The sequence below is a fragment of the Hippichthys cyanospilos genome, chromosome 22 (genome assembly GCF_059441005.1).
Source record: "Hippichthys cyanospilos isolate Australia breed blue-spotted pipefish chromosome 22, RoL_Hcya_1.0, whole genome shotgun sequence".
Classification (NCBI taxonomy): Eukaryota; Metazoa; Chordata; class Actinopteri; order Syngnathiformes; family Syngnathidae; genus Hippichthys; species Hippichthys cyanospilos.
In genome coordinates, this window is record NC_142390.1 from 2984238 (window position 1) to 3006267 (window position 22030).

The window sequence follows — 22030 nt, forward strand, 5'->3', positions numbered from 1 at the left end:
GAGGCTCACACCTGCAGACATTGATCCATGGCCGAACAGCCATCTGTCCAAGACCTAATGGTGACTTATTGATACCTGGGCTGTTCACGCACAAAAATGTTGCAGTCTGAATACAAGCCCAAAACTGAAAAAAAAAGCCATTCTCACTCATTGCATGGCTCATATTTAGAGCCATATTTTCAGCCGGTGCGTTTAAGTGCTTGCTCGGTATGGTATTTGCACTTCTAATGGAGGGGAAGACACATTCCCTTTACCAAAGTGTGCCCGGTTCATTTCATTGATTTTTAGTATCAAGGGATAACAATTTGATTTAAATGTTCAAGTACACGTTGCTGGATTTTATTTTGTGCTTTTTTGGCATGGCTTCTTCCATTTGATGCATTTGTCTTCTTTTTGAGGACAAGACTGAAGAATACCTTTATTAATAAACCGATAAAGCCCACCAAAGTGTTTTCACAAAGCATTAAGGATGCAATCAGTGTCTCTCCCTCTCAGCATAAAAACAAATAGGAGAGCATGTTTACGTCCCAAACCCGCATTTGGCCAATAAAAAGAAACCGCGGGATACTTTCCTACATTATACTGAATCTCTGTAATTCCCTCATTTCGCATTTGGCTTCCACGTGATGGTATAGCGCCACGCTTGTGCACATTGCATTACGAATAATTGCACAATAATGTGAAACGCAAGCAATGAGGCTTGAGTTCAAAGTTAAATGGAAGAACACAAGTCTGACGAACTCCTGAAGTTTGTTTGTGAGCTACGTTTTGTTTTATGCATTTCTTTTAGCAGTGCCGGATTCAAAGCTTTTTTTTAAGTGTGCCACTAAAGCGTCATTATGCAATATTTAAACATCTGAATGGATTAGAATGCCTCCTGCTACCTTTTTAGACTTTATTTGCCTGTGACGACATCATGTTTATACTATCAAAAAAGGATTTAAGACGAGAATGGAGTTTCGTGTCACTGAACAAAGGGCTGGGGGTTGAAAGTCAAAATATATTTATATTTGATGATTTTATGACCCTTTCAAAGTCAGCCCAAGTCGGGTGATAATAAGGCCAGGTCAGCGAAAAATTCCTGGGGGTAATGCAAACAATACAGTATTCTTTTCAAATGAAAAACAAATTAACTGAAACATAAATCAGCTTTTTTGCTATATCACGTTATAGTGACTGCTTATGCCTTTGTTTTGTTGTTTTATCAATAGATGTGCACAATTTTAGCACAGCTTTTTTGATCTCAAAGCCCACTTTTCCATTTTTATATGAACAAACGGTATCGTGTAGCATATTGTGGTCTCACCTGAGCCAGCATAGCTCTACGATCAGAGTCTCTGTAGAGAGGCATGTACTTGTGAAGAATCCGGAAGCTGTGTTGTTTGAAGATGGCTGTAACGTACATGATGGACTCCACCGCGGACACAGGCTTGTTAAAAACGCCATACACAAAGATCACGCCTTCCTCTGAGGTTGTACCTGCCCGGCAGGAAAAAAAAAAGGCTCAAATATGAACTTCCTGTGATATTTGTGGCGTTATAATGAGAAACGAGGGAAAGCGAGTGTCCAGCATCAATAATGAAGCTCGCGTGTGTGAGTCTGACCCAGCAGCACCGGTTTCTCCTTGTGCCAGTGGCCTTTCTGGAAGGCGGTGACCGCCTGCTCCTTGATGAGTTCCCCATCGATAAACGGCCCCCATGTCTCAAACACCTCCAGGAACCTGAACGGGTTCACCAGCTTTGAACCTGGGATCACAGAATCAACAGTTATCTCCAAAATTCAACCCAAAGGGAATGGACACCAGACGTTCAAAAAGGTCAGACAGGAAAAACACTCTTGATAAACCGCCTTCCAGTTTTTTGTTTTTGAGTTTCAGGGCTATCACATCTCAGGAAGATATACTATAGCACTAAAAACCTAACTGCTCCTTTCCAAGGTCCCACCCAAGAGTTATTTTGCTTGGCAGGATGCCATAAATCAAGATAAAACTTGTGTTTTTCATCATAAACTCGCCAGCTTCTCTTTTCAAGTTTGCAAAAAGTGCGGGCTGCCGCCGCTGCTGCTGTTGTGCGCCGTCCTACTTGTTTTCATCTGCGCTTCCAGGACGGCCTGTGGCGTGAGCGACAGCAGGCAGACCAAGTCGCCAACGGAACAGTTGGTCGTTTTTGCAAAGTCCTTTCCGAGCCTCAGGGCGTCGTGTCTGAGGAAAAAAGTAGGTGAAATGTGGAAACGACATTGTCATTCCCGTCATATTTTTGTACTCTCAAAAACAATTACCGGATTTCTCAGGGTACAAGTTGACCTTGGTTGACCCCCCTTTTTTTATTCAATTGGTTAGGGTTGGTTGGTTAGGGGGGGGCGGACGAACAAAATACAATAATCCACGCAGCCTCGTTGTTGACAACAAAGTGGCAATTAGGCGGCGCTTGTAAATAAGATGATACTACTCATTTCACATTCAAATTAATGTTACTCAACATCCGGAAATTCCTCACCTGGTCTTGAGAGGAATGGAGAAGGGCAAACTCTGCAGGACTGCCTGTTTGAACAGAGGCTTGCTGCTTTGGATCATCAGGTGAAGACTCACAGATTGAGCACCGGCGCTCTCTCCGAATATTGTGACCTGACACAAAAGCAACACAGTCGCAATTACCGCCATTGAGCACGTGATACTATTTATAATCATCTTTTGTTTTCCTATTTCCAGTGTACGCGCTGCTTTTCGATGAACGATTGATACGTGCCTTGCTGGAGTCACCTCCAAACATCGCAATGTTCCGCTGAACCCAAACAAGTGCCGCCTGCTGGTCCAGAATCCCGTAATTCCCCACGGCTGACGTCTTGGGATCTTTGCCAGACAGCAGGAACCCGAAGGCACCTTTAAATCATGCGGTCACATGATCATCATCACAGCCGCTCTAATTGACTCCAGCGTGGCAGCCATTTGCCAAATTACCTTCACATATCACTGCTCATGTGCTCTGCCTCGGAGGCAGATGAAATAATTACAAACAACCATTTTCAAATAACGACTCTCACGCCATGCATATTGTGTTTTCTCATTCGGCGTCAAATAGCTATAAACACATTATTTTATGATTATGTCAAGGAAAAAAATGGACGTGAGTTTTCCTCACCAAGCCTGTACTCCAGGCTTACGACGACTGTGTTGGTGAAGTTGCTCATGAATCGGCCGTCGTACAGCGGCTTGGAGGCCGAACCGGCGATAAAATCCCCGCCGTGGATCCACACCATCACAGGAAGCGGACTATGCAGCGGGGATCCGAGGTTCACATCCCGGGGGACGAAGATGTTGAGATAGAGACAGTCCTCGCTCACCTAAGTGAGAAATGTGAATAAATTCAATGTATTATACAGGACATACCCCGGTATGATTTTCTCTGTTTTCATTCTCAGGGGGCAGCCTGAAAATGACATCACAGCGCCTAAGCCATAGGTAACGAGCAAACACATCTCACCATGGTTTGGTCATGTGATTTTCACACAATGAGCCGTGATGTCATTTTTCAAAGTGTGGATTCTTACGTTTCTTGGACATTCCGCAGCAATTGGTCCTCTGCATCCCTGCATGCATGGCGCCCTGGGGAAGGTGGCATCATACACCCCCTTCCAAGGACTCACAGGTCTGGGGGGTTTCCATCGGTAAGCCCCAACCGGCGGGTCGGCATACGGTACCCCATAAAAAATCTGGGCTTTATCTGCTGTAATCCCCTTGATGGGCCCGTTTTTGGTCAACACCACAGGTCCCGGCGTTGCACCGTTGTCCTTCCTGACCTCTTTGTCTTGACTTTTTTCTGTGAATGGGAGAAGCTCCGTCTTTTCCCATGCAAGGGGGTTCACTCCAAAGTCTGTGTTTAGGACAAACGGCTCATCCCTCACTAAAAGTCCAGCGTAGATTCCTCTCAGGAAGCTGACAAGGTTGACCTCGTCATCATTTTTTGTCGCCCCTCCAGTGGTCGGAACCAAACAATATGTGTACGACAGCAGCAAAAACCTCCGGATATCCATGTTTGTCAAACAACGGTTATATTTTCCAATGATGAGACGAATCCCGCTACAAGGCTGCCTCCAACTCTCCGAGGGCTTGTGACTCCAATTACTTGTTGAGATTAATCTGACAAAAGTTGCTCTGTGTTACGTCCACGGTGCTGTCCACTGGACACCTAAATACAAGCACTGTAATGCTGGACTGTGATTGAATACACATCGCTTCTACTTTGCCTAATGTCATTAGTTTGCATGCAGTGGAAACTAGCGTCATTTTATGCGGTGAGGCTAACACACTTTTGGGGGGGATTCATATTCAATGTGTCATTAACTGAAAGGTCAAAAAATATGTTTGATTGTTAAATGCGGATTAACCATCCAGTTTCTCGCTTGCTCATCCTCATTTGGCTCATGGCTGAGTGTTTTTGTGCTTTCTTTGAGTTCATAATAGTGCCCCAAAAATTTATACGCTTGTTCTGCTTGCGCATGTTTTAACCAAGCAAGTAAACTCTTTGAAAAACCGTTTTCTTTTTTTTTTACTACTATGACTGCAGACGTTGACCCCAGACTGCAGGGTTACTTTGGATGCATACTGCCATCTACAGGTTACTATTGGACTCACTTGTGGGCCCCTGAACGCGGCGCTTCTATAGACGCATGCACAAAACGTCATGAGGACGTTGCAGCTCAAAGAAAAACACTCTTTTTAACAATAATTTCCATTTACAAAGTCTTGATTTAAAAAAAAAGCATGAATCCAATGCAACATCTGACCTATACTTGGGCGCACACTGCCACCTACAGGACACTTTTAAAACGGGAATAAGGCACTCCGTTTTGCACACACACAAATAATAAATTATAAAAAATATACATGTATATATACAAAGCTAGAAGTTTATTATCATCCCTTTTCCCCCTCTCGCTCTCAAATCAATGGCCAACGCCGACTATTTAATTTCCAGAACCTGAAGGGGCGTATAGTGACGTCAACACTCACCTGTCACTCATTAGTGAGCCGTCATTTTCCAGCAAAGCCTATTTCAAACCGACCATAAAACGTGTTTTCCTTGCTGGAATTTCGCAGAAAATGTAAGAAAACAAAATGTTAACAATAGAAATGTTGCTGTTTCTGACTGTTTTTTTTTTCCAGGACTTCCTTTGAGTTTCCAATCCTCCTTTTCACGCTGATAGTTCAAGCAATCTCATTAGGTGACAATGCAGCTTTGAATTTCGTTTAACGTGCAATCCTATGTCGAACGGATATGTTTTTATGGTTGATTTTATTTTACAGGGGGCACTACTGATGTTTCTTTCTCTATTTGTTGGATGGACTTGGGCAACCCCCTGGAAAGGTAAATGTTTTCGTAGAATTGTTATTTTTCTGAAATGCTCTCTGACTACTGATTTTGCATAGAAATGCATGATCTGTTTTTGCCTGTCAGTCCATTTTAAAACTCAAAGAGACTTTGAGCAAATGTTGCACCCCCTGCTAAGAAGATAATGCCTTTTTTTTTTTTTAAGTGATGGCAACCTGTGGCTCAATGGCACTTCTTTAAAAAGCCTCTGGACAAATGGAGAAATAGTGTCCATGACTCTACCTCCATCTGTAGAAAACAACATCACCCTCAAATATACACGAACGCTTCTCTCCTGGACTTTAACCTTTTCCCCAGGTTAGCACACTATAATCTTTTATTCCCTCATTTTTCCAAGAACACATTGTCAAACATTTGTTTGTTTTTAAGATACCAAGCAAACCAAAGTTCGAGGCAGACAGAAACCTAAGACAAATCCAACAAGAGCGACACAGGTGCTGCAAGAATTTTAAAAAAATGGAAGCAGATGTTTTTTTTAAATACTAATCACTCTTGTTCGCAGACCATCCTGTATCTTTTGGATCCCCCTGAGGCCTTCCCTTGTGAAAATGGCACACTATTTTTTTTTCAAGATGATAACTTTTTCCTTGCTTTTGGTGAGAACACGCATGGCGCCCCATTTAAATCTAGCCAAGCAATCCAACAAAAATCCCTAAATGTCCACGCGGTTAACCTCTGACCTTCATTCCAGGTTACTCGATGCGCCACCCCGTGAAAGTGGTGGACCGGTCTTCCTCTGCAATGCTATTGTCATGGACAGTGGGGCGACCGGCTCCTGCCAACAGCACCCACAATGTCACATTGTATCATGGTGACCAAGCTTCCTATAACGTGCTGAGCAGGAGCACCATCACCGACACTTACTATAACGTTACTTCCCTCAACTCCTGTACACTCTATGTTGTGTGCGTGGACCCGCAAGCCAATTTCCTTGTCACCTGCATCTCTGCGTTAACTGGTATGCACTGGAAAAAAAAATGGAATATATTTATGAACGACATGCTAAATTGCGGAATATTGCACAACTTCTTTTCATACTTTTTCCATTCAACCGCTTTGAGACGGTCTCGATTCCTATATGAAAATATGACTGTAGAATGTTCTGGTATCCTTTCCAATCAGATCCAGACACGCCCAAAGATTTTCGGGTCACTTTGTGGAACAGCAGCAGCATAGTTTTGACCTGGGGCTTTCCGGAGAACCTCAGGTTCTCCCGCTTCCTCCTCACTTCCTTCCATCTCAACGGGACCGACCACGTCATGGAGGAGGTTCCCGCCTGGCTCCCGGCGGACAGCTTTGTTTTTACCTTGACTGACCTTCAGCCCTGCAGCAAAGTTAAATTTGGCCTACAGACAGTTTGCCAAGCAGGCGTGGAGTCTCGCTCCAGCAAAATGATCCTGAATGATGGAAATGCTGGTAAAACTCATTCTTTCACAGTTAAAATCTAAAGAGAGAATCCACACACAATGTAATCCCCTTTCCGCCATAAAGCTCACTCTCAGATTGAGGCCTTGCGTCAGACCTCATTTGGCTCCGACAACTACACGCTGAGCTGGGAGGTGAGCGACACCTCGTCTGTCTCCAGGTTCAATGTCTACCACGAGGACACCTTGCTGGGCGCCACGCTCGCTAATGACTACAAGGTAGAGGGGCTGCTGCCTTGCCAACTTTACCATGCCAGAGTGGATGCAGTGTGTGGAGCCGGCGTGCTGATGAGCAGCAGGACACTTCCGGTACACACAGGTACTCCATGTCCTGTAAAAAGCCGCTTGAAGATCGCTGTTTCACCATTTGTGCTGGGCACAGCGCTGGCTTGTTCTTGATGGAAAAATTGCTAAATGCCTCTAGAATCTGTCGACTGCGCAAATGGACATACTGTACGTTATCCTTAAGATCGAAGCCTGATGAGCAATTGAAAGCTTCTGTTGAACTTATTGCCTTCTGCAAAAACATTTAATTGGATGTGCATTGTCATTAGAGACACTTTTTATTGTGAATGATCCTACCAATGCTTCATTGTCTGACTTTCCAGGACCTCGCGGCGTTTTTGAACTCCGCTACCGCACAAACGAGTCGCTGGCCTTGTGGATCCCCGGCACGCCCAGTCCAACCCTGTCGTTTTTGTACAAACTGTCCCTTGAGAACGGCAGCGCTCTCCAGACGGATAATTTGACCGAGACCGAGCTCCGACTGTCGGGTCTGGAAGCCGGGAAGACGTACGTCCTCGAGCTTTGGGAGCAGTGCGACGGACGATGGCAATCGGAACGTACGGTGCTGTGCTTCACGGTCGACAATTCAATCTACGGTTTCCTCGTGAGGGGTGTGGGACTTGACTCCTTCCATGAAGACCGAGGTCTGAATCCCAATGATACCTCGAGGGACATTTGTGTAGATCCTGATGTGCGCTCTTCCGTTTTATGCAGCATCGGAAGAAATTCACTTGCTCAAAATAGTGGTGCCAGGTTCTCTGCCTGAGGATCTGGAAGAGGAAATGTCCGAGGCCACCGCTGTAATGGTGGAGAGTGTCCAAATTTTGGTGAGACTGCATTGTCAAGTTAATGCACGATATCGGGGATCGCTTTAACGTGATTCTCAATGATTGGTCGATTTAACCGTTGCCACTGGAATATCGTCATGTTAGATGGAACAAAATGTGGCTATTTTTTCATTTTCATCCAACAGCTGCTGGAGCTTTTTAGTGGGGTCCGTCCTCCAATCCGTGTGGAGGTGACCAGTATGGAACCTGCCTTAGAGATGAACAAAACGCAGATTCAGGTGATGCTTTTCGACGCGTCCCACAAAGATGACGACATGCCCCTGCCGGTTATGTTTCACATGGATTATATCAAGTCCCGGCACAATGATTATGTCTTTATTCGAGATGAAGTCCTTTACTGGGATGGTAGGTGGATAAAACTTTTTTTTTTTTTTTTTGAATCAGTTAACTCTTGCGTTTGATGGAATTTTTCTTCTCCCAGGTCCAGATATCTGTGCGTCGTCCGTTCATCCTCTATGTCCACAGAATTCTCAGTGTGTGAACACTCTAGGTTCATTCCATTGTGCATGCAGTTTGGGCTACTACGATGTGAGCGCCGTGCTTCAGGGTCCAGTCCCCTCTCACCCCACCTGCAACGGTAATGAAAATCATTTTTCCATAAAAGGATAACAAGTTACCTGGATGACGGAAAACTACGCAAAACTAAGTTGGAAAGCCCGTATCGAACATGTCCAATGGTTTCCGTGTGCTGCAGAGAAAGGTATTTTCAGTCAATGTCTGGAGAAAGTGATGACGGGCGGCGTGGCCAGACCGTACCTGACCGCGTTTATCGGAGGCAAGGTGGAGGTAGTGCTGAACAACGCCACCTGCCAAGTGAAAGAAAGCCACATGTTGTTCCATTTCAGCACGCCTCGACACGGCACGGAATGTGGGACGAAGAGGCGGGTGAGTGGCTGGACTGTGTCTTTCCTTTTCGAATTAAGAGCAAAAGAATTGGAACTTCTTGCTGAATTATGGAGACTCTTTTACGAAATTTTCACTTGTATGCAGAGGTTGTCAAGGCAATTTTATGTATTTTCCCAGGTGAACAAAACCCACATTGAGTTCCAGAACACACTCGCTGTCTCCTTGACTAAGGAGGAGGCCATCAGCCGCAGGGATTTGAAAGTGATCTGGAAGTGCGTCTACCCTCTGCATTATATTCGCAACGCCCACGTCAGCATTGATTTGAAATGGTGAGTTGCAGGTGCATGCCTTTTTATTTTATACGTACTGTGTGTGTGAAATCAATTTTAGAGACATTTTTAGTTGTCTCGCTGTGAAGCACACACTTTGTTTTGTGGAGCAGGTTCAATGCTTACTCCGTGGTGGAGTTCAACACCTCCCTGAAGCTCGGCCTCACCATGGATCTGTTCAGCGACAAGTCCTTCAGCAGCAAGTATCTTGAATTTACCAGCATGGGCCCGGAGGACACGCTGTACTTCCAGGTTGCCCTGGACGCCAACGTCACTTTCCCCTCTAATGTCCTGCTCCACGTGGAGTCCTGCTGGGCCACGGAGACCAGTGACCCACACAATGAGGTTCAGGGCGTTTTCCTTGAGGAAGGGTGAGTGAATTCCAGATTTTAATCCCTAAATGAGACGTGTGCATTTCATTTTCAATATTTGTCCTCCTTAGGTGTCCTATTGATTACACATTCCGGTGGCTGTCTGTGAATGGCGTGGGCCAGAAAAGCAGATTCGCCATGCAGATGTTCCATATGCCTGAGCAACTGCCCCTTTATTTTCACTGCTTGGCCAGCGTATGTGGACTTAAAGAAAATTGTACAAAGGTAATGGTACTTGGTCATGAAAACACAATTAAAATCAGCGCCATTCTTTTTCATATATAAAAAAATATATATATTATTCCACTTATGAATAATTCCCATATGACTCATATTGCCCCAATCTACTAGAACTGCACAGCGACTCACCGCTCCAAGAGAGCGTCCACCTTCATGATGGACACAAAACCAAATTCGAAACGAGCTGCCGTGGTGTCTGCTGGGCCTCTCATTGTCAGTCGGGAGGTGTCGCTGATCAAACCGGCTCCCTGTGAGTTTTATGTTTATGCATTTTAGATTTAAATGTGCAACACTGAAATGTCTAATACTGGATGAATATATCTTTTTTTCCCGCAGGGAAAGACAACTTGACAATGATCTACATTGTGGTGGGGTTAGTGGGCATTTTGGGAGTAGCGGTACTCTCAGTGAGTGCAATCAAAGCGATTATGGCTTTCCACTCACGTCAACAACGAAAATAAAATGGTTGAAAATGTCCCTTTTGTCTGTTTCTTCTTTTTAAATGTTCATATGAATTGTGGGTTCACAACGGTTTCAGTGAATTAATTGTTGTTGCATGATTTAGTTCTGCCTCATAGTGGCAGCAGTGTACCACGCTAACATTTCCACGCTTTTGCTAAAGTGTCTAAATCCCGAAGAAGAAGATTGAGTCGTCACTTCCGCTTCCTAACAAAATGGCTTCTGAAAACGCTGGAGACGGCGTGAATGAAACACAAGCTGGAAAGAAGTCCCGAAACGAGAAAAACCATGGTACTTTATACTTGTATTATGTCATATATTGATAGAATGCATGGCGTAGCGTTCTCGATGAGGCGAAAAGTTTGATTCGCTGCTAACCGTAATGTCTGTAAACACGTAGGCGTGCAGGAGTTAGCATCCCAGCTAATACTCAGCGACATGCCACCTTGTTTATTGCTCACGCTATCTGGGTTGTTCAGAAGGATTTAAGCAGGGTTTTCCATGTTTCACTTTTAGTCAAGTTTTGAATATGTAGAATGACATTTTTTTCTTGTAACTTAGCTTCTGTGAAGATGGGAGGCGTTTATTCAAAGAGTAAATTTTATTCCTGCCATGCAGTTGATCAAGCGGATCTCCTGACCGTTCCTGATGGCTGGAAAGAGGCCCCCTTCACCAAAGAAGACAACCCCCGCGGTATGCTGGAGGAGAGCAGCTTTGCCACCCTCTTTCCAAAATACAGGGAAGCCTACCTGAAAGATTGCTGGCCGCTGGTGGAGAAGGCTTTGGGTGAAATGGTGTGTGTGCCAAATAGTCAGGTCCCTGGAGCAAATTAGTGCTGACACGCTTAGGGTCATGTTTCTTTGCAGTATGTCAAAGCCTCCTTGGACCTGATTGAGGGAAGCATGACTGTCTGCACCACGAGGAAAACCTTTGATCCGTATGCCATCATCAGGGCTCGGGATCTCATCAAGCTTCTTGCCAGGAGTGTTCCATTTGAACAGGCGAGGAGTTAGTAAACACATTGGGGATCTGTATTTCATTTCCTTACATACAATTGTTTGTTTTTCACCGTTAGGCTGTGCGGATATTACAGGACGACGTCGCATGTGACATCATCAAAATAGGCACCTTGGTGAGGAACAGAGAAAGATTTGTGAAGCGAAGACAGCGTATTATCGGTCCAAAAGGTTCCACTTTAAAGGCAAGTCACGTGCACATCTCTTATGTTTCAAGTGTGCGCGTGTGCATACGGTATATTTGTAATGGAATTGTTTATGCTGCCCAGGCTTTAGAACTGCTGACCAACTGCTATGTGATGGTTCAAGGCAACACTGTGTCAGCCCTGGGTCCCTTTAATGGCCTGAAGGAAGTACGCTTTTCATTCCATGCCTAATAATAATATAGTCACCGTATTTTTTATTTATTTCTACAGTTATTGACTAGACAAATAGAAAATAGATTCTGTTCCATGTGGCCTTGTTTAGGTGCGCAAAGTTGTCATGGACACGATGAAAAACATCCACCCCATTTACAACATCAAGGTATGACGGCTCGCTTGATTTCCCCGACTTCCTTCTTTATCACGTGCCTGATGATGATGATGCTTTCCATCCTTGTTCTGACATCTGACAGACATCGCTTTCTCTGGGTTTGATTGCTATGGTCGGCTCAACTCAGAGCTGAGGGCACAAAATAAGATACCTGCGTTCCACTCGAATGTTCCAAATGATTTATTTATGTTTATTTCTGTCTGTCTCCTGAAATCACCAGACGCTGATGATCAAACGGGAGCTGACCAAAGATCCCGAGCTTCGTATGCAGGATTGGGAACGCTTCCTTCCCAAGTTCCGACACAAAAACCTGACCAAGCGCAAGGAGCCCAAGAAAAAGAGTGTTAAGAAAGAGTACACTCCCTTCCCGCCACCACAGCCAGAGAGCCAGGTCAGTATGCTCACATCAGCTTGACTTTTATTTATTTTTTTGGTCTTTTGCTTGTAATACTCACCAACAAACGTCATTCTGTTTGAAAGATCGACAAGGAGTTGGCTACGGGTGAATTCTTCCTACGAGAAAGTGTGAAGAAGCGGACAAAGATGGCGGAAATAAAGGCCAGTGCACTCCGTTGTCAATGAATATTTAAGTGAGAACATTATCTGAAATATATGTACTTATTTTTTCAGGTGAAGCAAGCTGAGGCACTGACCAAAAAGCAGAAGCAGAGGAACAAAGCTTTTATTCCACCGAAGGAGAAACCCCAACTGAAGAAAACTAAAGGTAGAAATCCAAACGAGCATCGTGTCTTACAGTGGTGTCCAACTACTACAAATAGTAAAACTCTCCCCACAAAAATCACAATCGTGAAACCATGGTACAGTTTCCATATTGAAATAATTCGATGCAAACCTAGTCGCTTGTATAACACAGTAAATAATATGAATGCAACACCAATCTATTCTAACAATCTGGCATTAATGCAGTGTTTCTCAATTATACTTTGCAAAGCCCCCCCAGGAAAGAGTAAATGTGTCACGGACTGCCCACTCACTCTGCAGACTATAAATAATCAAATTATCTATTTAAAAAAAAAACGTATTCTAAAACTGCATAATTTTTCACATTAACTAAAGAAAGAAGCAATATAAATCGATTTCCAGCAACTACTTTTTACAGCGTTTCTAAAGGTTAGTCTAAAACTAAAAAAAAAAAAAAAACTATTTGGAAACAACTGCATTAAAGTATGTATTGATCTGTGGCATTTCAGCAGCCGCGGAAAGCAAGCTGGACATTGACGCCATTAAGGACAAAGTGAAAAAGGCGAAAAGCAAGAAGCTGGGCGCTCCACCAGTCAACCCAGCGCCTCCTGTCCCCAGCACCACCAACAAAAAGAAGAAAACGAAGAGCAAAAGCTGAGCCTCACACTAAGAACTTTTTCAGAATTGGACTTGAAATTAAATATTCCAAGAAGAACTGCCCACATTTCTCTCTGACCCTTTCAATCCTCTGTTGTGCAGATGTTCTCTGGTCAGTATTTATCATTTAGATCTATTTTTCCGCTCTGACGTGTGTGGACCACTTTGATTGAATTCAGAATAAAGCTTTAAGTTGTTTTGTTTTTAGATATAGTAAATCACAGTTCTGTTTTTTGATTCCGAAACGGGGCCTTCTCCAGGATAAGGCTGACAAACTCGTGTTTCTCCAGGCATCCTCGGCACTCCTCTCCCCACGAGGCTAAAATGTTCCTCAGCTCCAGCACTCGCATCTTTTTTAGGTCTTCGCCGCTCAGGTCCTTCAACTCAGGTTCTGAAGAGGGAGGGGGATTTCAGGAGCATACGACACTAAATAGATTAACAATTGTGCTTCTGTTACCGTGTTTGAGTTGACATATTTGCGTGTCTCTGCTGTTGAGGCGCTGGCATATCTTCTCCACAGGAACGTGGGAGGCCAGAGGTTGACACACTGATGCCGTGACGCGGGTAGCTGCGTCGTCAATGGCACCTAGGTAGTAACACTGCAACATGCACGCACATCCGTTTTTGTTTTATGTTTATTGCTTGATTTTTGCCTGTAATCAAACTTAAATTGGCCATTAAATGTACATTTTTAAAGTAGTGGATATATATGCACCGATAATTTAATCTCAGATGTTTTTCAATGTAAAGGAGCGAGGCATTTTTCTTTTCGAATTGAGAGGAAATTCACTGGAACATTAGGTGAACTCCTTTGCAAAACGTATGCCTTTTTATCATACGAAAAAATGTTCTCTTAAGGGGGTGAACATTTTAAAAAACAACCCCCAATTCTTTTTTTATTTTAAATATTTTTTCTGTGTGTGTGTGTGAGCGTAATCACCAATCTCGCCTCCTTCCCCTGAGCGGCAGAGCAAGCCCGGAAAAGTTCTTTCTCCACCAGAACGGGAGTCAGGTCTTTGTGGCTCGACGTCACAATTCCATATAATCGCTGAAGAAAGCCCTCGCACACTGCGGACCCGTTTTGTGGTTAATAGTCATCAAACAAACTTAGTCACTTGCTTCTTTGACAGCTTGGGCCTTTAACTTTTCATGCAATGCAATACTGTATACAATTCAGTGCAATGTAGATTTTCTAATTACCGCCGTTTTTTTTTTCTTACCTTCACAGTTTGCTGCCTCGGAACAAGACACCCCGTTTAAAAGCAGCACACTGCACAGAAGAAGCGGCGACATGGTGCGCGCACTCTTGCTGTTATAAATAGCTGCGTGGCCCAAAACAAATGTGCTCCCCTTTAACCCGGAGACACACCAACCCATGTCATTATCGACACTATTAATACATCCGTTGTACAGAAATTCATACTTTTCTGAAATTGCATTTGGCTTTTGTTCATTTAAAATCGTTTTGCCTAACATTCAAACCCAAGTCCTAAAAATGCAATCAATCTTTTTAGCTGCTTCCAGCTTTTGAGTGATGAAAATCGTCTCCCAATTTATTTTAGCTCAAATTAGCATTTCAAATTTACATTTAAACTAATTTTTTAAATCTTATTTTGTACGTATCCGCCTACGCTTTTATTCTGAAAATCTTGACCCGGAAGTCGTTCGCTTGCTTCCTGTCCACGTGATGCCGGTTCCAGCTCGTTCAGCATGGCCGCTATCGGCGTTCACTTCGGCTACACATGTGCATGTGTGGCGATATTTAAGGTGAGTTTTCCCCGGTGATGTTCGATTCATGCTACCATTTCATTATTCGAATCAGTCAGTCGCAGTAGTAGTAATTTTAATTGTATTTTTTGACAGAAATTACGTCTTTAGTGGCAAATGCTAACATGCTAACTTCAATGAATGCCAGCGAAAGGCATGCAAGCTATGTGTAGTTTTGTCGTATTCTTTGCATCACGTATAGTAACTAATGTATTGTTTGTTACAATGTGGTTTTAATACGTGTGTGTAGGACGGTCGTGCTGACGTCATTGCCAACGATGCTGGAGACAGAGTGACTCCAGCTGTGGTTGCATATAGAGAAAATGAGCAGGTACAATAAATTGGAATATTTGTGCTTTTTTTTTTTTACGTGTTTTAGTAGTTTTCTATATATTATTTAGACACTGCGTGATATTTTAAAATAAAATCTCTCATGCATTAACTCCACCAGTCTTCTGTTAGTGACTTTTTTCTCCTGATGCAAAATAAGCATTAAAGTAAAACAAATTTTGACATTGAATCTTTTATGCACATACCTCGTGTCAAACACTTGTTACAAGTCAATGAATTGATGTTATTACAACACATGAGCCACCTCTTTTTTTGTGATAGCTTTAGTGTCTTCCTATTGTACGGAAAAAAATGTGAGGAAGACTGTACTGTTTGTCCTCTGCAGCTTGTGGGAATTGCAGCAAAGCAAGGGCGGGTTCGCAACGCTGCCAACACGGTTGACAAAGTTAAGCAAGTCCTGGGCAGAAGGTAACGCTACATTTTGTCATCGAGTCTGATTATGTCAAATAAAAATAAATGCAAACTGAGCTCACAGTACTGCACTATGGCGTTTCTCAATTCGCAGCTTTGATGACGCAGAGACGCAAGTTCATAAGTCACAAACCAAATGTCAGGTAGGTTTTTGATCATTAGCGAGCTCTTCTACATCAAAAGTTTGTTTACAAACTTACGAGCATGTCTTGCCGTACGTACACAGGTTGTCAACCGATCTGGGAAGCCGTTTTACGAGATTACAGCGGGAGAACAACCCAAGTACGTTGCGCCGGAGGATGTCGCCAAACTCATATTTCACAAGATGAAAGGTAACACACACTTACGTAGTTATATATATTTGTAATTGTGTGAAACTATAAATGTATGGAAATATTTGTTTTTTCCAGAAACCGCTCAGTCTGCACTGGGTTCTGATGTGACTGATGCCGTCATTACCGTCCCATTTGAATTTGGACACCCTCAGAAGCGCGCGTTGAGGTTACTCCAAGCGTTCATGTTTTATATGTTGGTGTTAGACATGGGCCGATAACCGGGTTGGAGCTATAATTTTAATTAAAGTTAAATTTTTTATCACGGTTATCACACCGTCAGAATCTAATATCGGCCCATGCCTCGTTGGTGTATTTCTATCTCAATTGGAAAATTTGATCATGCAGGGATGCAGCTGAAGCCGCAGGGTTCAATGTTCTCAGGTTGATCCATGAACCCGCCGCTGCTCTTTTAGCTTATAACATTGGACAGGACTGTTTAGCCCCGAAAAGGTGCCGCAAGCCATTTTGCTGCAAAATTTCTATATTTGGTCTGATTTCAAAAGAAAGACTTGGATGCATGGCTACATCTGCTTTGTTGGCAGCCATGTTCTGGTCTACAAACTGGGCGGTACGTCCTTGAGTGTGACCGTGCTGCAGGTGAACGGAGGAATGTTTCGCGTCCTTAATACGCACACCGACCACAGCATCGGCGGCGAAAGCTTCACGCAGGCCCTGGCCCAGCATCTCGCCACTGAGTTCAAACGGTAACTTGTGAACAAATCATTTTATCTGGAGAATGTTTTTTTTTTTTTTTAAACTCCTTTTGCTTGTGTGCGGCACAGCACTTTTAAACACGATGTGACAAACAATGCCCGCGCAATGCTCAAGCTGATGAATGGAGCGGACATGGCCAAGCACTCCCTGTCATCGCTGGGATCAGCCAATTGCTTTGTGGATTCCCTGCACGATGGCGCCGACTTTGACTGCAATGTCTCCAGGTTTTTGTGAAAAAGTATTTTTCAATGGTTTTGGAAAACATGTTTTGAGCAAGCGCTGGTATTTTTATCGGAAATGATAAATTTGTGTTACAAATATTTTGGATATACAGTAATATGAATTAGGCAGATACAATATATGGCTAATGATATTTACAAAATACCTCTGCGATGTCCTTAATGAGCAATATTTTGAAATTTTACATCCTGCTGAAAGCCAGCCTCTTCCTTTGTGTCCAGTGTATTGGACATTTTTTTTAATCCATATTATTTAAGTCCTGGCCTTTCCAGTCATGTCCCATTTGTTAAATTTGCCGTCTTGCTGAGACAAAGAGGACACAAATGAACAGGTTGTCTACCCGGGAGATAATTATAATGCGGAAATATACCTCATCCGTAATTTTTATTTCCCTTTTCTAGTTTTGTTTAAATTGAAAGAACAGAAAATCAGCTGCGTAACTTTTTTTTGTCTGGTCCCCTCAGAGCTCGATTTGAGCTGCTTTGCTCCTCCCTTTTCAACAAGAGCATCCAGCCAATCAGAAGCCTGCTGGAAGAGACCAAACTCTCTACGAGTGACATCAACAAGGTGCTGTTTGCACCCCTCACTTTTACTCTCTCTCTCCCCCCTTTTAATAACCACCACCCCTTAGGACTCATTCACTGCCAATAGCAACTATAGACGTCAAAAATGCGTTTTAACCGGGCTAGTAGTGACCGAGTTAAATTTATTCCGATAGTTGATTTTATTTTATTTTTTATTTTAAGGGGAGATAATGCTAAAATTTTACTTGTGGCAGGTGGTCCTCTGCGGCGGGTCGGCGCGGATCCCTCGTCTGCAGCAGATGATTCGCGACCTGTTCCCCGACGTGGAGCTCCTGAGCTCGGCGCCTCCCGATGAGGTCATCGCGGTGGGCGCCGCCCTCCAGGCGGGCTTGTTGGTGGGCAGGGACCACCTCGTCTCGGACGAAGAATCCGTCCGAGTGGATGTGTCCGCTTCGGACATCCTGCTCAAGGTCACCGTCGCTAAAAGCGAGATCGGCAACGTTGACTTGTTCAGCATGGCGGAATACGCTTTGTGATTGACAGGAGTTGGATGAATCCGGAGCGGAGGCGTTCACCGTGCTCCTTCCGTCCGGCTTGCCGCTTCCGGCCCGCCGAAATCACACCCTGAGCGGAGGAGGCCAGCTCTCTTCCCTCTGCCTGGAGATTTACCAGAGATTTGAGTCCGAACAGCCGGAGAAGCTCGCCAAGGTATTGTCATCTCCAGCACAATTCACCTTTGTTTTTTTTTTCCTTGGAGTCTATCACAGAATTCTTTTTTCTTGTGCACAGATTATATTGCGGGACCTAGAGCCCAAAGAGGAGCGCCACAGTGTTGACACAGTGGTCACAATGAAAAGGTACGGACCCCCTTCGATCATCACGATGAGCAGCTTCATTTGCTTCCTTTCTTTGTGTGTATTACAGGGACGGTTCCCTCCATGTCGCCTGTGTTGAACAGAGCAGCGGAAAGTCCGAAATCATCAACCTAGCAGCTGCATCTTGAAGCTAAATTACACCATACACTATTTTTTTTATTATTATTATGTAAGGCAATCAATAAACATGTCTATCCAAATTTGGACCTGTTTGGCTGCCATTGACTACTGGCTTCTCTGGTAAGTGTTCTTTTGCACAGGATGTCGTCAGTGTCTCGGTTCTAAGACTCTGAGATTTGCGAGTTATGGCTTTGGGGTCTCTAACTTCATTTACAATAAATAGTCATTTTTGACACAGTGTAGGCCTACATACAGTATAGGGGTAATAAAATAAACTGTGTGAATTTACTTTGGTTTTGGGCCACTAAGTGGTGATAAGGTTTATTCTTTTTTACGACTGTGCATTATTGCAGCGATTAATTGAAAATTTGGGTTTTTAGAACTTTTTTGGGGAACATTTAAGGTGTTATACAATATTAACAGACATGTTTGGGAGAATAAATCGGCAAAAACATGTATTAATGCATTATTTTGGGTGGGGGAAATACTATTCTTCTTAATTGTGTCAACATACACTGTTCACGTAAGTATAAAAAGTTTGAGAACCTCTAATGACATCTTAAAACTCAGTGAGATATGATGCATTCATGACTTATCTGACCAGATTGCTTCTGTTGACTCACAAACTGGAGAATACATTGTGGTCATCTACAGAGGATCACGAATCGGTATGCACAAAGATTTGTTCCAACATTTTATATTGCTTTTTATGTAAATGATAGGCATGAAACAAACACTTATGACAACAACAATCCTTGTCTTTGCTTATACAGAGAATGTTTGCCAGTCTTTGTGTTTCACTATTGCTTCTCATACAAAAAAAAAATATCCACCTGTGTTATGAAACCCTTTCCGTACAAAACCTTTCCTAGATGATCAAGTGCTTTTTCCCTTCTTTTTTTCCTTCCGTTCAGCATCCATGCTCAGGAACGATGCGACACTTGAGGATCTTCAAGTAGTTCTGAATCTTGTCCGAGTCGCGGCGGAAGCAGTAGAGGAGCTCGTGGTCTTTCATCAGGCGCCACTGGCCGCTCTCCGAGGGCAGGAGATCCTCCACGGTGCTCACGGAGTTGCTTATCATCCCCAGTGTCTGCATCTAAGGTAGAGGAAAAAAGAAAAGATGCGCTGAAGAATGTGTTCGGCCCTGTATTGCTTATTCTGTATGTAGAGGGGAAAAAAATACACCCAAATAGCTTCTTATGGGACGGGGTACCTTCTCTGCCACTTTCTCCACGCCTTTTCGTAACTCGCGCACCATTTCGCTCATCTGGAGAGCCTTGTCCGAGCTGAAGTTGGCCAGGTCGTGTTGGCGGGCCGCGATCTGGTGAAAGTGCCACAGGGGGTCTCGCCAAGCCATCAAGAGCTTCAGGATCACCTCCGTTAGCTCCTCGCGCTATGTGACAATTGGGGATGGGGGTAGGGTTTTTTTTGTTGCAAATTTTCAGTTATTGGAATGACCACTCACACAAAATAAAGAGCGCAGACATTCCAGGGGCTAACGTTAAAATAGATTTACCGCAATTCTCTGGGCGTTCTCCTTGCCGTTGGGGGTGAGGAGGGTGGAGGTGTGACAGTTGCGACTGACCCTTCCGATGTGATTCCGACTGGGCGTGGAGTACTGCTCCTGCTCGGTGCGCAAAGAAATGAAATATCAGAGGTCACGTAAATGTCAACGGGTAGCTCAGTAAAAAGGATACTGTCCTACAATGTGTGAGTCATTTTAACCACTGGGAGTCGGGGATTTAACTTTGGGAGGCTCATAATATCAAATATAAAAATAGTTTGACATTCAACCCCTCAAACTGTGCGATCCTATTTTTTAGGTTGTTTTCAAAACTACCTCCAGGCTTTTAAATAATTGGGCTTTGAGCAAATAGAAAATATAGGAGCGATGAAAATTGCAACTCACAAACTCCGAGTGAAGGTCATTGGAGATGTCGTGCATCCTCGCCGAGTGCTGGATGACTCTGTCGAAGAGGTTGGCCAATGAGAGGACGCGACACCTGGCCTGCCCGTTGGCACAAATCGGTGCTGCGGCCACTTCGCTGCCCAGCGTTATACTGGCCAATAGCAGCCAAACTAGGAGGAAGAATTGACAAGATCATCAGGGAGATCAGGAGGGTATACAAAGCGATACAAGTACGTACCTGATTGGAGGTTTCGCGGCATCCTATGAAGTGAGGAGGATCTCCTTTCTCAGAGTGGACACTGTTGAGTGTCCCTCTCTGACTTGTCTTTTTAATAGTGAGCAGAAAAGCGAGGGGGCGGGGCCGGAGGCAAGTTGAAAAGGGCTCAAACGTTTGACACACGGTAGTAGTCCTGAGAAGCATGAATCATAGTTTGAGATCACCCAAGTGGAAACAACTCTAAATCAATGGGACATCTCAGTAGTTGGCGAGATTTTTTTTTTTTTTTTTAAGCTGAGATAGGCCCTAGCTCACCCTGAGGACAAATGGATGGATGGATTTTAGCTGACAAATTAGTGCTTTAGGATATTTTTAAATCTAAAAATAGTGAATATTGTTGAGTCCCAAGTTAGTTATAATTTCACAAAAAAATGGTGGGGGGGGGGGGGGGGGGGGGGGGGGGGGGGCCTTATGATGGCGTCATGTGGCACACCACTACCGACTCCTCAGTCCAGACTATTGAAATTGTGCGTTACCAGATGATTGATTTTTATTTTTTCAGGATTTATACATCTTTCTCTCCATAACTACACCACAGCACTAAAATAATGCGATAAATAACACTTCATAATACCAGCAATAGATGTCATGCAGTTTCCTATCAACTCCAGCAGGTGGTGCCATTTTCCCTTTGCAGTGTATTTTATACATATTTTATATTTTATTTATCTGCCTAGCTGTACAAACATATGTAATGCACTGTATAAATGTGAAGGCCTCATGGAGCTCGACATATAATGTAGATACTTGAATTTTCCGACTGCCCTGCGCGTTCACCCTGCTGCACGTGTAGTCTTCCTGTGTGCACGCGAGAATCGAAATAACCCCAGGTGCTCGACGAAAGCAGTGACATCATTAAAAGAGGGAATGTCATTCCTTCATTCTTAAACCTTGGGGTTTACTCTGCGAGCTCGTGGCGAACAGATGACAAAAAAGGTCATCGGGAGCAGCGCGGCTACTAACAGGAAGAGAAGACTGCGACCTTCTGCGAGAGTCGCCAATGCCACTGAGAGCGCTGTGTCGCTTTGTGTTCACAGAAGTTTGAATGTCAAACAATAGTGGCTCAAATGTGTGTCGTAAGCAATTGACTCACCGGCATACGTACGCAAGTAGATCAAGGTTTCCCTATCTGTGGGTTGAGGACCAAAAATGGTTCAATCCATTATTTTTAGGGCGAATTGCTGCCCATCACCAATTTGAGGGGCGATGTTGCATAGACCAATCAAAGCCAAGTTCTTTTTTTCATTGCTTTAAAGTTAAATGAACCTAACATGAATGTGTTTGAAATGTGAAACATATCTATGTTGTGATTTGACTAAGTTTGTGGGCTATTGAAGAACATTTCTTGTTTATTATACTCTGAATCACAATAAGATTTGAATTCTTATCCATTTTAATGCTATTAACAG

At 43.7% G+C, this 22030-nt stretch overlaps 5 protein-coding genes across 9 annotated transcripts; 3 read left to right on the plus strand and 2 right to left on the minus strand.

Moving 5' to 3' along the window:
* Positions 1-227: 227 nt before the first annotated feature.
* LOC148405431 (uncharacterized) lies at positions 228-10205 on the plus strand. 4 transcript variants are annotated; one of them, XM_088406963.1, is made up of 22 exons: positions 228-1816; positions 2104-2212; positions 3418-3457; positions 3567-3663; positions 5162-5220; positions 5303-5363; positions 5533-5684; positions 5757-5821; positions 5890-5983; positions 6079-6345; positions 6510-6803; positions 6879-7130; positions 7420-7740; positions 7811-7923; positions 8070-8289; positions 8366-8521; positions 8639-8829; positions 8968-9119; positions 9233-9490; positions 9562-9715; positions 9842-9980; positions 10067-10205. In XM_088406963.1, the coding sequence occupies exons 4-22, from the start codon at positions 3590-3592 to the stop codon at positions 10189-10191; spliced, it is 3147 nt and encodes a 1048-aa protein (XP_088263089.1). In that variant the 5' UTR covers positions 228-1816; positions 2104-2212; positions 3418-3457; positions 3567-3589; the 3' UTR covers positions 10192-10205. The 4 variants fall into 4 exon arrangements, with proteins under 4 accessions (XP_088263089.1, XP_088263091.1, XP_088263090.1 ...); XM_088406964.1 differs by lacking the exon at positions 228-1816 and having other exon boundaries at positions 1849-2212; XM_088406962.1 differs by lacking the exons at positions 228-1816; positions 2104-2212 and adding an exon at positions 2605-3343.
* A 187-nt stretch (positions 10206-10392) lies between these two features.
* On the plus strand, positions 10393-13316 carry krr1 (KRR1 small subunit processome component homolog). Of its 2 annotated transcripts, none has more exons than XM_088406971.1 (10): positions 10393-10480; positions 10808-10983; positions 11056-11190; positions 11265-11390; positions 11475-11558; positions 11674-11730; positions 11960-12130; positions 12220-12297; positions 12370-12463; positions 12951-13316. In XM_088406971.1, the coding sequence occupies exons 1-10, from the start codon at positions 10405-10407 to the stop codon at positions 13097-13099; spliced, it is 1146 nt and encodes a 381-aa protein (XP_088263097.1). In that variant the 5' UTR covers positions 10393-10404; the 3' UTR covers positions 13100-13316. The 2 variants fall into 2 exon arrangements, with proteins under 2 accessions (XP_088263097.1, XP_088263098.1); XM_088406972.1 differs by having other exon boundaries at positions 12954-13316.
* Positions 12406-14619, minus strand: LOC148405433 (mesencephalic astrocyte-derived neurotrophic factor-like). The gene is made up of 4 exons (XM_088406973.1): positions 14319-14619; positions 14039-14166; positions 13556-13697; positions 12406-13489 (listed from the first exon to the last, which is right to left on the minus strand). Exons 1-4 carry the CDS (start codon positions 14572-14574, stop codon positions 13317-13319), a joined length of 699 nt encoding a protein of 232 aa, XP_088263099.1. The 5' UTR covers positions 14575-14619; the 3' UTR covers positions 12406-13316.
* A 140-nt stretch (positions 14620-14759) lies between these two features.
* Positions 14760-18521, plus strand: hspa14 (heat shock protein family A (Hsp70) member 14). The gene is made up of 14 exons (XM_088406966.1): positions 14760-14865; positions 15116-15196; positions 15542-15624; positions 15722-15770; positions 15854-15959; positions 16038-16128; positions 16308-16412; positions 16505-16666; positions 16745-16900; positions 17381-17483; positions 17695-17910; positions 17984-18148; positions 18230-18297; positions 18365-18521. Exons 1-14 carry the CDS (start codon positions 14809-14811, stop codon positions 18441-18443), a joined length of 1521 nt encoding a protein of 506 aa, XP_088263092.1. The 5' UTR covers positions 14760-14808; the 3' UTR covers positions 18444-18521.
* A 608-nt stretch (positions 18522-19129) lies between these two features.
* Positions 19130-20652, minus strand: prl2 (prolactin 2). Its single transcript, XM_088406690.1, has 5 exons — positions 20583-20652; positions 20345-20514; positions 19952-20059; positions 19649-19828; positions 19130-19531 (listed from the first exon to the last, which is right to left on the minus strand). The coding sequence occupies exons 1-5, from the start codon at positions 20602-20604 to the stop codon at positions 19346-19348; spliced, it is 666 nt and encodes a 221-aa protein (XP_088262816.1). The 5' UTR covers positions 20605-20652; the 3' UTR covers positions 19130-19345.
* Between the last annotated feature and the right edge of the window lie 1378 nt (positions 20653-22030).